This window comes from Salminus brasiliensis, chromosome 5 (assembly GCF_030463535.1).
Source record: "Salminus brasiliensis chromosome 5, fSalBra1.hap2, whole genome shotgun sequence".
NCBI classification, from domain to species: Eukaryota; Metazoa; Chordata; class Actinopteri; order Characiformes; family Bryconidae; genus Salminus; species Salminus brasiliensis.
Window position 1 is genome coordinate 42,298,571 of NC_132882.1, and position 12,729 is coordinate 42,311,299.

Here is a 12,729-nt window from a genome sequence, read left to right on the forward strand (position 1 = left end):
AAATTACTTTAAATACATTTATTAAAATTGAAGATGTATTTTGCTTCTCCTGCAAAGTTGCCATTTTGGAGTTACACTTTCAATCGCAAAAAAAGCTTGTATGTTAGATTTCTTATCTTATTAGCATTATTAAAAACATTATCTTAATCATATTTTAAATGAAAACATAATTTTGTTGAAATAAAAGAAAATAGTCACCGTTGCTTTTTCAGCATGCTGTAGAGGCTAGTTTATATTTATTTGCTTATCTTAATATATTAGAAAACAAGAAAACACAGCGCAAAATGTTGCATATGTTATTTATTTTTAGCATAGCCGTCACAAACTTTTTGTATCTCCATTTTTGCCCTTTTTCACTTTTTGACATTTGTAAAATCTGGCAGTTTCTCTAAATGTGTTCTTTTTACACTTCCATTGAAAGTTAAGAAGGTTTTTATCTTTTCTACTGTAAAGTTGACAATTTGGACACATTACGTTTTTTGTGATAAACAGTTTATCTGAAATGACATTTATTCATATTTTTTTGTTTGTTGGTTTTATTCACGGTTTTAGACAAAAAATTACAATCTCATTGTTGTATTGTTTTTCTCGCTGTTATAGAGTTCTGGCTTTCCCTATATTTTGTATTTTGGCAGCTCTTATTAACGACGTTCTTGTAAGAATGTAGGAGTCGTTCAGAAACGACCTGATAAATTGCAGAACCTTGTTGTTGTTTTGTTTCTTTGACTCGCTTTTCCATTCAATTTAAACATGAAAGAGCAATCAGACTAATCAGGAATTAGCCCTTCCGGGCGCTTTGTGGCTCTAAATTAATGATTTGAGTAATTAAGAGAGATCAAATGTGGGAAAGGTACATATGGGAACAGAAGTTCATGTAAGTCGAATGAAGGGCAAACGCGGATATAAAATATATACAGCTCTGTTCTTACAGTGTGTACTTTTGGGGCAGTGTACTCAATCCCCCTGGATCGATCAATCAATCGATCGATCGGTCTGTCTGTCTATCTGTCTATCTGTCTGTCTGTCAGGTTTAAAAGGGTAGAAAAGCTTTAACATAAATACTCAGATCAGTATGAGTGTCGTCTTGTGCAAAAGTTTTGGCACCCCTGATCAAATAAACCTATTATTTTTTTAATTAAATGAAAGTAATTAAAATGCATTTATTAAGCACTTATTGAGCACATTTTAAATTTGGTAATAAGTAAGCAGTCACCATTGTGGAGAATATATTGGAGAATATAAGAATGTTTTGACATGTAAATTTGCTTTTTAAAAAAAAATATTTAAATGCATCAACAAACAGGTTACGGGTTTGTTCATGTATTTTTACTTTCTATTTATTTGCTTAATTTTACATATTAGAACACATAGTAAAACATAATATATGTTGTTAAATTTTTCACTTATTGAATCTGATAAACGTATTGATTTTATAATGATTTTTACATTTTGTTCAAATTTCATGATAATTGGACAAATACAAATGCTATAAAATGACTTGGAATAAAGTCTTTTTACATTAAGATTTTTACCTCTTCCTGTAACTTTGCCATTTTGGAGGTTTAGAGGTTTTCGCATGACTGCAACAATATTTTTGCAATATTTTAATTTACTTGCATATCTGTTCAATTCACTTTAACCCCTTATGCCCCAAGAATTGTATTATGCCCTAAGGATAACTAATTTGGGGGAGGGGGGGGGGGGGGGAAACTCACAGTGGGTTCAGAGGAGTGTAAAAGGTTAATTTTCTCCTAACCTAAAACTAACCCTTTCCTTGTCTTATTCTTAGCCCTGCTCCTAGTTTAAACCCTAAGAGAATGAAGAGGTTCACCAGATAGTTTAATGTTTGTACAATGTTCAGATCTGTAGATAATCTACAAAGGGTTAAAGTGGATTCTCCAAATTAAATGAACACCCTAAACTATGGCAGACGGCAATAGTTTTTTTTTGTTTGTTTTTTGATGATGGAGGTAATTTTACTGAGGTTTTAGACAGTAGACAAAATCTCTCCATTTCTCTCTCTCTCTCAATCTATTTGTCAAATCTCTGGATTTTCCGGAATGCGTAGTCCGGATCAATACCAGACACATGCAGCCAAAGCTCATTATCGACGCGCTCCCCAAATGTGCTGTAATTTGCCAGGTCAGTGTCTCTGAGTGCTGGAGGAATCTCTCCCAATCAAAAATACAACCATCTGACTGAATCCAACATTCAGCGTTCAAATAAATGCGTTTATGCACGTGTTTGTTTATTAATAAATAGGTTAGATGAACCAAATCAATATTTTATATCATTTCAAATGGATTAACTTGAGCCCTGTTACACTTCTACAGGGTGTATTAACGTTATAAGGTCACGGATATACAGAAAACAATATGTCATAAGGGCATTTTGGCAAATCAAAATAATTTTTTTTTTTTAAACTCTATACAGAGAAATTTCGCATTTTGTAAAATACTTTTATATGTATTTTACATATTATAAAATAAGACAATACAATTATTTTTCTACCAAAATAATATAGCAAATTAATTGAAATATTGTCTTAAATAGGCAGGAAATATTTAAGTAAGGGGTTGTTCATGATATCTCAGTTGAACAATGATGTAAAAATGTTTCTGTACTGTGGGGAAAAATATAATTCTGTACTGTTGTTTGTTTAAACTATTTTTTTACATTAGTAAATATTTGTTACATATAATTTGCTTTAATGCAGCATAACATGTGACTGCAGTGACATTAAATATGATTTAAAACCTGCAGTAAATTATAATTTATATATATATATATATATATATGTATATATAATTATATACCCAGCAAAACATCCAACAAAAGTGAAATTTCAAAAGCTACCCTCACCATGTTTAAAGGGTTGCCTACATTCCTTCGACTCAATTTGATTTATTTTCTGAGTTTAACATACTGGAAAAATCAAACACAACATGTGCACTTATTTACACAAAATACTTTAATGTAGTTTAACCAGATGCAGAAAACTAAATTATTCATTTTTTCAGATTTAGACATATTTTTTTATTGATTTTACTGAACTTAACTTAACATACCAAAACACGTGAATCAACATACCTAATTGCCATGTAGATTTTGCCAAACACTGTTTCACTATGTTTCAAAGAGTTCTCTAAGTACTGAAACAAGGTTCGTAACAAACAACCCTATACCAGAGGTTCTGTCAGAAAACCGCATAAATAGGCACACACACACACACACACACACACACACACACACACACATATATATATATATATATATATATATATATATATATATATATATATATATATATATATATATATATATATTTATTTATTTTTATTTTTTTCTTTTGCCATTCCTCTCATTAAAGAACCTATGAGGAACCTCCTTTTATAAAGGACGTTCATTTCTAAGACGTTACCTTGTCATGTAGGTCAGTTCATAAGTCTAGATCCCTCATGATGAGCCCCAGCTTAGCGGAGTTGTATCTTTTTTTTTTTTTTTTTTTACTTCAGACAAAAGTTTAGAATTGTTATTCTTAATTTTTATTTTTATTTGGGAAAGGGCCAAATGTAATAAAATAAAAATACTGTATTCACAAAAGCAATAATTAAGTTGTTTTTTTAATAATTTATTCACAACAATTTTGTACAATATTTTTTGCCTTGAAATTTAAGCTACCTACAACTGTAGAAAACACACAATCAAGAAATCCAAAACAAATTCCAAACAGAAGGTAGTAGGTGGATCAGTGTTCAACATGGGAAGAGAAAACTGCACGTCATAATTAATCATTTAAAACACTGCAGCAGAAAACGCACGGCCGTCCTGAAAGCTTCTCCTTTCTTGCCTGTTGTGAGAGACTTACAGTTTTATGGAAAAGTTCAAATGACAATAAATATAATATATAATAATATATGTAATATCAACAAGGCATCAACTTCTTTGACCAGGTGCACTCAAATTTTTAGAGGAAACCTTAACATGGTTTTGTTAAAGCTTCTAGCTTTTTCAGCGTTTTTTTTATTTAGAATATCAGAATATTGTAAAATGATTTAAATTATTTTGAAAAGAATATTAGAATTGTAAAAACATTGTATTCATAAATATATTTTCACATATTTCAAGACTTTTCTGTTTTTTTTATGGTGAAACTGTTTGATTATTATTTTATTCACTCAGTTCTTTTTTTCTAATAATTTTTAAGAAAATAAATGTGAGATTCTGGATTTAAAGCAAAAATGGGAAAAATGTTATATTTCTTTGTTTAACTTTTTAAATTAATTTCATTCATGACTTTGTTCAGATTCACTGGTATGAAATGTACTTTATGTTTGCAGCATCTTTTAATGCCACTTATGTTGCAACTGTTGACGCAGTAATCGCACTTCTGAAGAACTTTCAGTGAAGAAGTCGATTTTAGTTCAAACTTTTCAACTTTTGGGTGCACAAACTTTTGCACATGACTCTAAATTGTTATCTCTAATAATGAAAACTAAAAATCTTCATTAGCCCAGACAGATGTTTTTCTAATGTCAGAATTTTTTTTATTTTTTTTTATTTTTTATTTTAGCACTTTAGCATTTTAGCATTTTTCTTTACTATAATGTAGGTAAAGGTAAAACAGTTTTATTTAAAGTTATTTTGGAGCGTTCGACTTGAAATATCTGCTCAATAAATAGGACAGGCTGGAGTTTTGGTATTAAATAAACAAATGAAATAAATGAAATATTATTTTAAAACAAATTAAATTAATAAAATATAAAGGAACAGACTTGAGAGGTTTAGCGATGAAGGCAAACGCTGTTCTCTCCCTCTCTGCCTCGTTCGCTTTTCTTCTTATTACTTTGTAGTTCCATCAAACGTGCTTTCACCTTAAATGACTCTCACTCTCTCTGTCTCTCTCCCCCCCCCCCCCCCCCCCCTCCCCCTCTCGCTCTCTCTCAGTCCCTCTGTCCTTCCGTTACGGCCCTTTGGCCTCCCCCCTGCTGATAGCGTGACACTCAGACACAGTCGCTCGCCCTCGTCCGTCTCCTTCCTCTCTCCTTCTGACCTTCTTTCACTCCCACCGCCCCCCCAGCTTCTTCTCACACGTCCCCCCATTCAGTCCTCTGTCCTCTCCTCTGATTCGCTCTGTCGCTCCACCAGCATTGTTTCTCACTTCTGTACTGTTCTCTTTCCTGTACCTCTCTCTCTCTCTCTCTCTCTCTCTCTCTCTCTCTCTCTCTCTCTCCCTATCTCTCCCTCTCTCTCTCTCTCTCTCTCTATCTCTCTCTCTCTTTCCTGTACCTCTCTCTCTCTCTCTCTTTCTCTTTCCTGTACCTCTCTCTCTCTCTCTCTCTCTCTCTATCTCTCTCCCTATCTCTCCCTCTCTCTCTCTCTCTCTCTCTATCTCTCTCTCTCTTTCCTGTACCTCTCTCTCTCTCTCTCTCTTTCTCTTTCCTGTACCTCTCTCTCTCTCTCTCTCTCTCTCTCTTTCCATTGCTCTCTTTCTTTCCATCACTCTCGCACTCTCTCTCTTTCTATCCATCTCTCTCTCTCTCTCTTTCTCTCTCTCTCTCTCTCTCTCTCTCTTTCCATTGCTCTCTTTCTTCCCATCACTCTCGCACTCTCTCTCTTTCTATCCATCTCTCTCTCTCTCTCTCTCTCTCTCGCTCTCTCTCTTTCCTGTACCTCTCTCTCTCTCTCTCCCTCTCTCTCTCTTTTCTCTCTCTCTCTCTCTCTTTCCATCGCTCTCTTTCTATCCATCTCTCTCTCTCACTCTCTCTCTCTCTCTCTCCGGGCCGGTTCCTTGGTCCTGCTGAACGCTTAATCTCCTCTCTCCGCTTTTCTGCGCTCTCTCTCTTTTTTCCGGATGCGACCTTTAAGAGAATTTGCATTGGGGGTGTATTTTGGGGTTGCACAGCCGTTACTCATTTTTCATGGCGTTTCTGGCTGAGTAATGGTGGATCTCTCTCTATGTGCATTCATCTCCTCCCTCCTATGAGCATTTTTCTCCCCTCATAGATGATCTCCACTGTTTTCAGCCCAAAAATAGTGACCATCTCTCTCTCTCTCTCTCTCTCTCTCTCTCACTCTCTTACAGCGACTCCTGAGAAGAAGCAGGAACAAGTGAAGGGTCAGTATTAATCTGGTGATTCTGGGTTTAGTGTTTAAATCAGGAATGTCCAGCTCTACCGTCCTGCAGAGTTCACTTCCAGCCCTGGTCTAGTTAACACACCTGGTCTAGTTAACACACCTAATCCAGATATCTCACCTGGTCTAGTTAACACACCTGGTCTGGTTAACATACCTAATCCAGATGTTACACCTGGTCTAGTTAACACACCTGGTCTGGTTAACATACCTAATCCAGGTATCACACCTGGTCTAGTTAACACACCTGGTCTGGTTAACACACCTAATCCAGATATCACACCTGGTCTAGTTAACACACCTGGTCTGGTTAACAGACCTAATCCAGATGTTACACCTGGTCTGGTTAACACACCTGGTCTGGTTAACATACCTAATCCAGATATCACATCTGGTCTAGTTAACACACCTAATCCAGATGTCACACCTGGTCTAGTTAACACACCTGGTCTGGTTAACACACCTAATCCAGATGTCACACCTAATCCAGATGTCACACCTGGTCTAGTTAACACACCTGGTCTGGTTAACATACCTAATCCAGATGTTACACCTGGTCTAGTTAACACACCTGGTCTGGTTAACATACCTAATCCAGATATCACATCTGGTCTAGTTAACACACCTGGTCTGGTTAACACACCTAATCCAGATATCACACCTGGTCTAGTTAACACACCTGGTCTGGTTAACATACCTAATCCAGATATCACACCTGGTCTAGTTAACACACCTGGTCTGGTTAACATACCTAATCCAGATATCACACCTGGTCTAGTTAACACACCTGGTCTAGTTAACACACCTGGTCTGGTTAACACACCTGGTCTAGTTAACACACCTGGTCTGGTTAACACACCTAATCCAGATATCACACCTGGTCTAGTTAACACACCTAATCCAGATATCACACCTGGTCTGGTTAACACACCTGGTCTAGTTAACACACCTGGTCTGGTTAACATACCTGGTCTAGTTAACACACCTAATCCAGATATCACACCTGGTCTGGTTAACACACCTGGTCTAGTTAACACACCTGGTCTGGTTAACATACCTGGTCTAGTTAACACACCTAATCCAGATATCCTAATATTGTTATTTGTTATTTTTAAGTCAGTCGTATGAAACAAATGCTTAGCTCAAAACAGGCACACAAGTAACACCTCTTTCCTTCTATGACTCAGTTTTTAGATGACGCTCTTTTTAAAGGCTTAAACAGGAAGTGTGTTTTTATTATTGTAGCATTAGCCAGTTAGCCATCTAGCCAGCTTTCCCCTACATGTCCAGCCAGAGAACAAGAGCAGAAAATATCCTGTTACAAAGAAAAGTTCTGTTAAAAACAAAACAAAAACTCTAAGAGAGTAAAGTAAAGACTTCGAGGTCAGTAAACCGTTTTTGGTAGCAAGCTATGTTAGCATCAAGCTAGCATGGTTAGCTGTCTGCTGTTTGTTATTTTTAAGTCAGCTTTATAAAAAAAGAAAAGTCACTTTTAGCTCGAAACGGACACACTAGTAGCACATATTCCCTACTTTGATAACACTTTATTTAAAGACTTAAACAGGAAGTATGTTTTTATTATTGTAGCATTAGCCAGTTAGCGGGCTAGCTAGCATTTCCCTACATGTGCAGCCAAATAGCAAGAGCAGAAAATATCCTGTTACTGAGTCTGTCAGGAGCACATGGTGATGTTCAGCTCGTGATCAGCTTCACAATACGACATGGCAGCCTAGCCCAACAGCATGTACACAGTAGCGCTAGCTACGAGCTAGCTACGCAATGAGTAAACAAGCCTGTTTAACGCTCTTTTACAGGAAGTCCAGTCTCGCACAGTCTCAGCCACCTCGGAAGATCCAGTCCGCTTCCTCTCCTCCTGCTTTTCCCTTCTTTTCTCTTTCTCCTACTATGATAACCGGACTAAGACTAAACCCCAAGCAAGCTAACAACCAACAGATCGACCTTCTATGCATCACCACCCTCACGTCATCTCCCAGAAACATTCCCGAATGTAACCCACGTTAACGGAACTCTTTTTTAAGCTCGTTTTGACGCGACAGGGATGACACTGCCCAAATTCAGCCTCCACATATCCACAGATCCGAGCTTACACACTTCCGATCTCCAGCCGTACCACACATATGCTAATACGAACACTCCTTCACACACTCCTCTGCTCACTCTGTCATTTCTTGGAGTGGCACTAATCTCTCTTCCTCCATTTCCTTTCGGTCTATCCACCCGCTACCTACACTGACCCCCCCCCAAACCCGAGCAGCAGCAGCACCACCACCACCACCACTGCTGCCGCTGCCACTGTCCACTCTCCGCTCCGATAGAGCTTAATTCTGCAACAGGCCGACACTAATCTACCTTCAAAGAGCTGGTCCTACTGTTTCCTTTCTCTTCATCCTTCCAGCCTTAAAAACCCGACATTCCTTAACCCCCATCACCCCCCCCCAACCCCCCTCGCTCTCCATTCATCCCTCTCTGTCCATCTTTACTGTACTTTGAGTACTACTGAACTGAGCCAAAGGGGAAATGACAGCGGTGGACGGCCCTCCAGCAGAAGGATGCCCAGATTGCCTGAGGAAAGCTCCCAGTCCTGAGTGTTTTCCAAACTTCCAATTTTTTTACAACGCCGCCAAAGCGAGACCGCATTACACTCACAGTTCAGACTCTAAACACGGCGACTAAGCACGGGAACTGTGCTTCTGAGAACTCCTGGAGACTACAAAGGTAGTCCAGCTTTTTTATTATTATTATTATTATTGTTGAAACCCTGGATTTGACCGACGTTTGACCGACGTATCCGGTGAAACACTGTGGAACGTTCTGGACCGGAAGAGGAAGGTACCATCTCTTGCTCAGCAGTGCGACGACGCCTCACTGTATGGCCTGACCTGATTGGTCAGTTCCTCTCACCGTCAATGGTAATCAGACACTTCTCCGATCACTCCGATCATCAGGTTCAAATGGTTTCTTTTAGTATCTGGTTCAGTTTAGCATCCGGTTCTTCTGTGGGATAAGATGGTTGTAGTTGTTTTGTGTTTTTTTTTTTTTTAGAGGTTTCTTCTGTTCTGTCTACATCTGTCGAACCGTGTGCATATGTACTGGCACCCTCTGTCAGACACGAATCCAAATCGCTGGCTTATTTTAAGTCATTTTAAGAGGATGAGATGGATTTTCTCTGTGGGACAGAACAATAAGATCAACAGTGATCTACGCCACCTTTCAAAAGTTTGGAATCAACAATATGAAACCAGAAGGGTTTCTTTGCACAATGGCAAAAAAACTTGAAAAACCTTAATGGTAATGTTCATTTATAGTTTCTGTAAAAGAGAGATGTGAGGTTGTAGAACTTCTTTATTTAAAGTTTGAAGAACCTCCACCTAGAGCAAAAGTTCTGATAGAAACTGTACAATTGGTGTGTTGAATTAGTTTAAATTATGTTTTAATTACTCGTTTAAATTATTTCAATTAAAGTTTTAAGCATTTCCAAGACTCTTTCCACTCTAAAGTCTCTTTAAAAACTTGTAACTTGAACTTGTAACATTTGTATGTAGAATTAATGTATGTTATTTGAAGGTTCTTTAAGCTTTTTCAAGACTCTTTCAACTTTAAAGACTCTTTAAAAATATTAAAGAACTTATAATGTAAATGTTCCAGAAAGAGCCTGTAAAATTTGTGTAGAACTTGTACAAGTGGTGTATAAAAATAATTTACGTTATGTGAAGGTTCTTCAAGCCTTTTAAAGACTCTTTCCACTCTAAAGCCTTCTTTAAAAAAAAACACCACATAATGCAAAGGTTCCAGGAAGAGCCTGTAAAATTTATGTAGCATTAAGTTTTGTTTAAACGTTCTTTCCACTTTAAATTGACTTTTAAAAGCTTGAAGAACTTCCACATAATGCAAAGGTTCTGATAGAACTTGTACAATTGGTGTATAGAATTAACCACTTTCCACTCTAAAGTCTCTAAAGAACCCGTTGTGGCACCTTAATGTCGTGACGTGACTGTAATGTGTGAGTGCTGTTCAACTTCACAGTAGAATGATGAACTGTAGAAGAGTCTATAATAAATCAGGGAGCTGGAGAATGTCAGGAATGAAGATCCAATAGAAGTGATCAAATGTCAACACAGAAAAGAAAAAAGAAATGTTAATTCTTTTAATTACCAGCTTTAATAATTCTTACATAGAATTTTGACTAAAATGTCAATAAATGTATTTTATGTATTAATAGCTATTAGAAAGTGTATTAGCAGGATAATCAACAAAGAAAATGTATACAATTTTAAATAAAATATTTAAACGCACAATTTCTACATTATTATTATTATTATTATACTAATTATAATAATAACAAAACTGATTTACATGGATTCCAAACTTTTAAATGGTAGTGTATACCCATTTAATTTGTTTTTTGTTTTTATCACAGAATAATTGAAATAATAAATTGAATGTAAGGAATATTTATGTATTAAATCTATGAACTGTTGCTTTTTTTTTGGTACTTAGAAAATAATTCTAATTACCAAATAATTAAAACACATTAATTATGAATGTTTGTATATTTTTAAACTATTTTTTAACTACTCTTTTGATTCACTGTAGTAAAAAGGGTGCCAGTACATACAGCTATATAATGTAATATTGAGGGACCCCAGATTTTAAAGCTTAAATCAATCAGTTTACAGATAAAAGTGTTTCTACTGGATTCTTTTTTCTTTTCTTTCTTTTTTTTGTAGGAATAAAGTGTATAATGTGTTTTTCACATTTTAGTGAAGAGTTTGGCATCTTCTGTGAAGAGCTACAGGCTTAACCGTTTTGTGTACTGTGAATTGATCTACCTTGAATAAAGAATCAGAGAAAATCTGTGTGTGTTTGCGTACTTCTGCTGAAAATCTGCTGCTATTGCAAATAACTTCTACTTCCAGCTTTGTTTATTATTGTTTTATTGTGCATATATGCCGATATTACTGCTTAATATTTAGTCTGCCCCCATCCTGCCACCAAAACGGCTCTAACCCGTCAAATCATGGACTCCCCAAGACCTCTGAAGGTGTCCTGTGGTATAGGGCAGGGAAGTCCTGCAGGTTGTGAGGTGGGGCCTTAACGAGTGTCAACAAGAGCTTTGGGCACCAATGACCCTGTCGCTAGTTTGTCAGTCCCTCATTGGAGCACTTTTGGTAGGTATTGACCACTGCTTACCAGGAACACCCCACAAGACCTGCCTGATGTTTTGGAGATGTTCTGACCCAGTTGTTTAGAACATCACAGTTTGGTTCTTGTCTCAGTGTCTCAGATTCCTATGCTGGCCCATTTTTCAGCTTCAACACCTCCATCACTCATTTTGACCAGATTATACCTGTTGTTCACTTCAGCCACCAATGGTTTTAATTATATGGCTTCAGAAATCTGTGTACTGGTGATATTTAAGAGGCCCGTGCTTTACTAGCACGTCTGATGCTACTGCTGTTTCCAAGTTTGGAATGCAATCAAATTTATTTGTATATTGTTTTTTATATATATATAACTGACAGTGAGCAAGCCAAAAGTGACTGGAGGAGGAACCGAAACTCACAGGGAAGACCCTTCCAGCAGATGCAGAGTAGGCAGCTGGTCTGAGGACAGTAGCAGGAGAACCCAACAACTTGTCAGTCAGTGTCAGCCTGGACAGGTGGGCAGTCATTAACCTCTTAAAACACCTGTACAGAAGTCCCTGTAGTTATTAAGCAATAACACCTCAGTGTGTAATAAGCCTTTCCTGCATTAATGGGAGAGAGTGTTTCTGATGACTCCGGCAGGTGTGACTATAACAGCCTAATTAAAAGCAGAGCGCCAGAAGGTAACACAGACACCGGAGCACCCTGAAACACTGGCATCCACCCACTCTATTGTCCACAAACCTGAGGACGACAGCTCCAGCATCTCAGTTTACCACAATTCCCTGTGTCCACTAACCCCTGGACCTGCTGCCTTTATCTGAAGGGAAACATTAATTACCGAAAGCTGAACCAAACAGAGTCCAGAACATTATCTGGAAGGTTATTTTAGAGTTGGGGGGCTTTTTAGGAAAAGGCTCTGCTGAAGCTTTGTGAATTCTGGGAACTAGTAAGAAGCCAGCATCCTGTGATCTAAGTCCTAGCAATGGTTTAAAATAGGACGTGAGGTCTCACTGGTACTCAGGAGAGATATTTATAATTTTAATAGATAATCATTTTATCATCTTCTATTGAATTTAACTGGAAGCCAGTGCAGTTAAAGCCAACGCTGATAGGCCTGGATAAGCTGGTCATCATGGCTTAGAATGGCTGCTGTGTTTATATGTATTTATATACATATTTTAGATGCTACTCTGCTGGATCCCAGTACTACAGTTCAGTCTGCATTTGTAGGAGCTAGTGCTTACTATAGTGCCTTTACTTATTTTGTGTGTAGAGTATGCAGATACAGTCTAAAAGCTTGTCAAACCATGGGTAGGACTTTTGAGTGTCCCCTAGAGGGCGTATTTGTCTCATTTTACCAGAGGAACCTTCCAAGAACTGTGTGAGTAATGCTGTTGTGAATGTGCCATGAATGTTCTCATGATCT

The 12,729-nt window shown here is 37.3% G+C and overlaps 1 protein-coding gene across 1 annotated transcript in view; it reads left to right on the forward strand.

The window, feature by feature from the left end:
* efna4 (ephrin A4) overlaps positions 1 to 10,500 on the forward strand; it is a 77,534-nt gene extending 67,034 nt beyond the window's left edge. The window contains exons 4-5 of the mRNA XM_072679036.1: positions 6,086 to 6,118; positions 7,950 to 10,500. Coding sequence (XP_072535137.1) covers positions 6,086 to 6,118; positions 7,950 to 8,044 — 128 coding nt within the window. The 3' untranslated portion in view covers positions 8,045 to 10,500. The remainder of the gene's footprint in view (positions 1 to 6,085; positions 6,119 to 7,949) is intronic.
* The last annotated feature ends 2,229 nt before the right edge of the window (positions 10,501 to 12,729 follow it).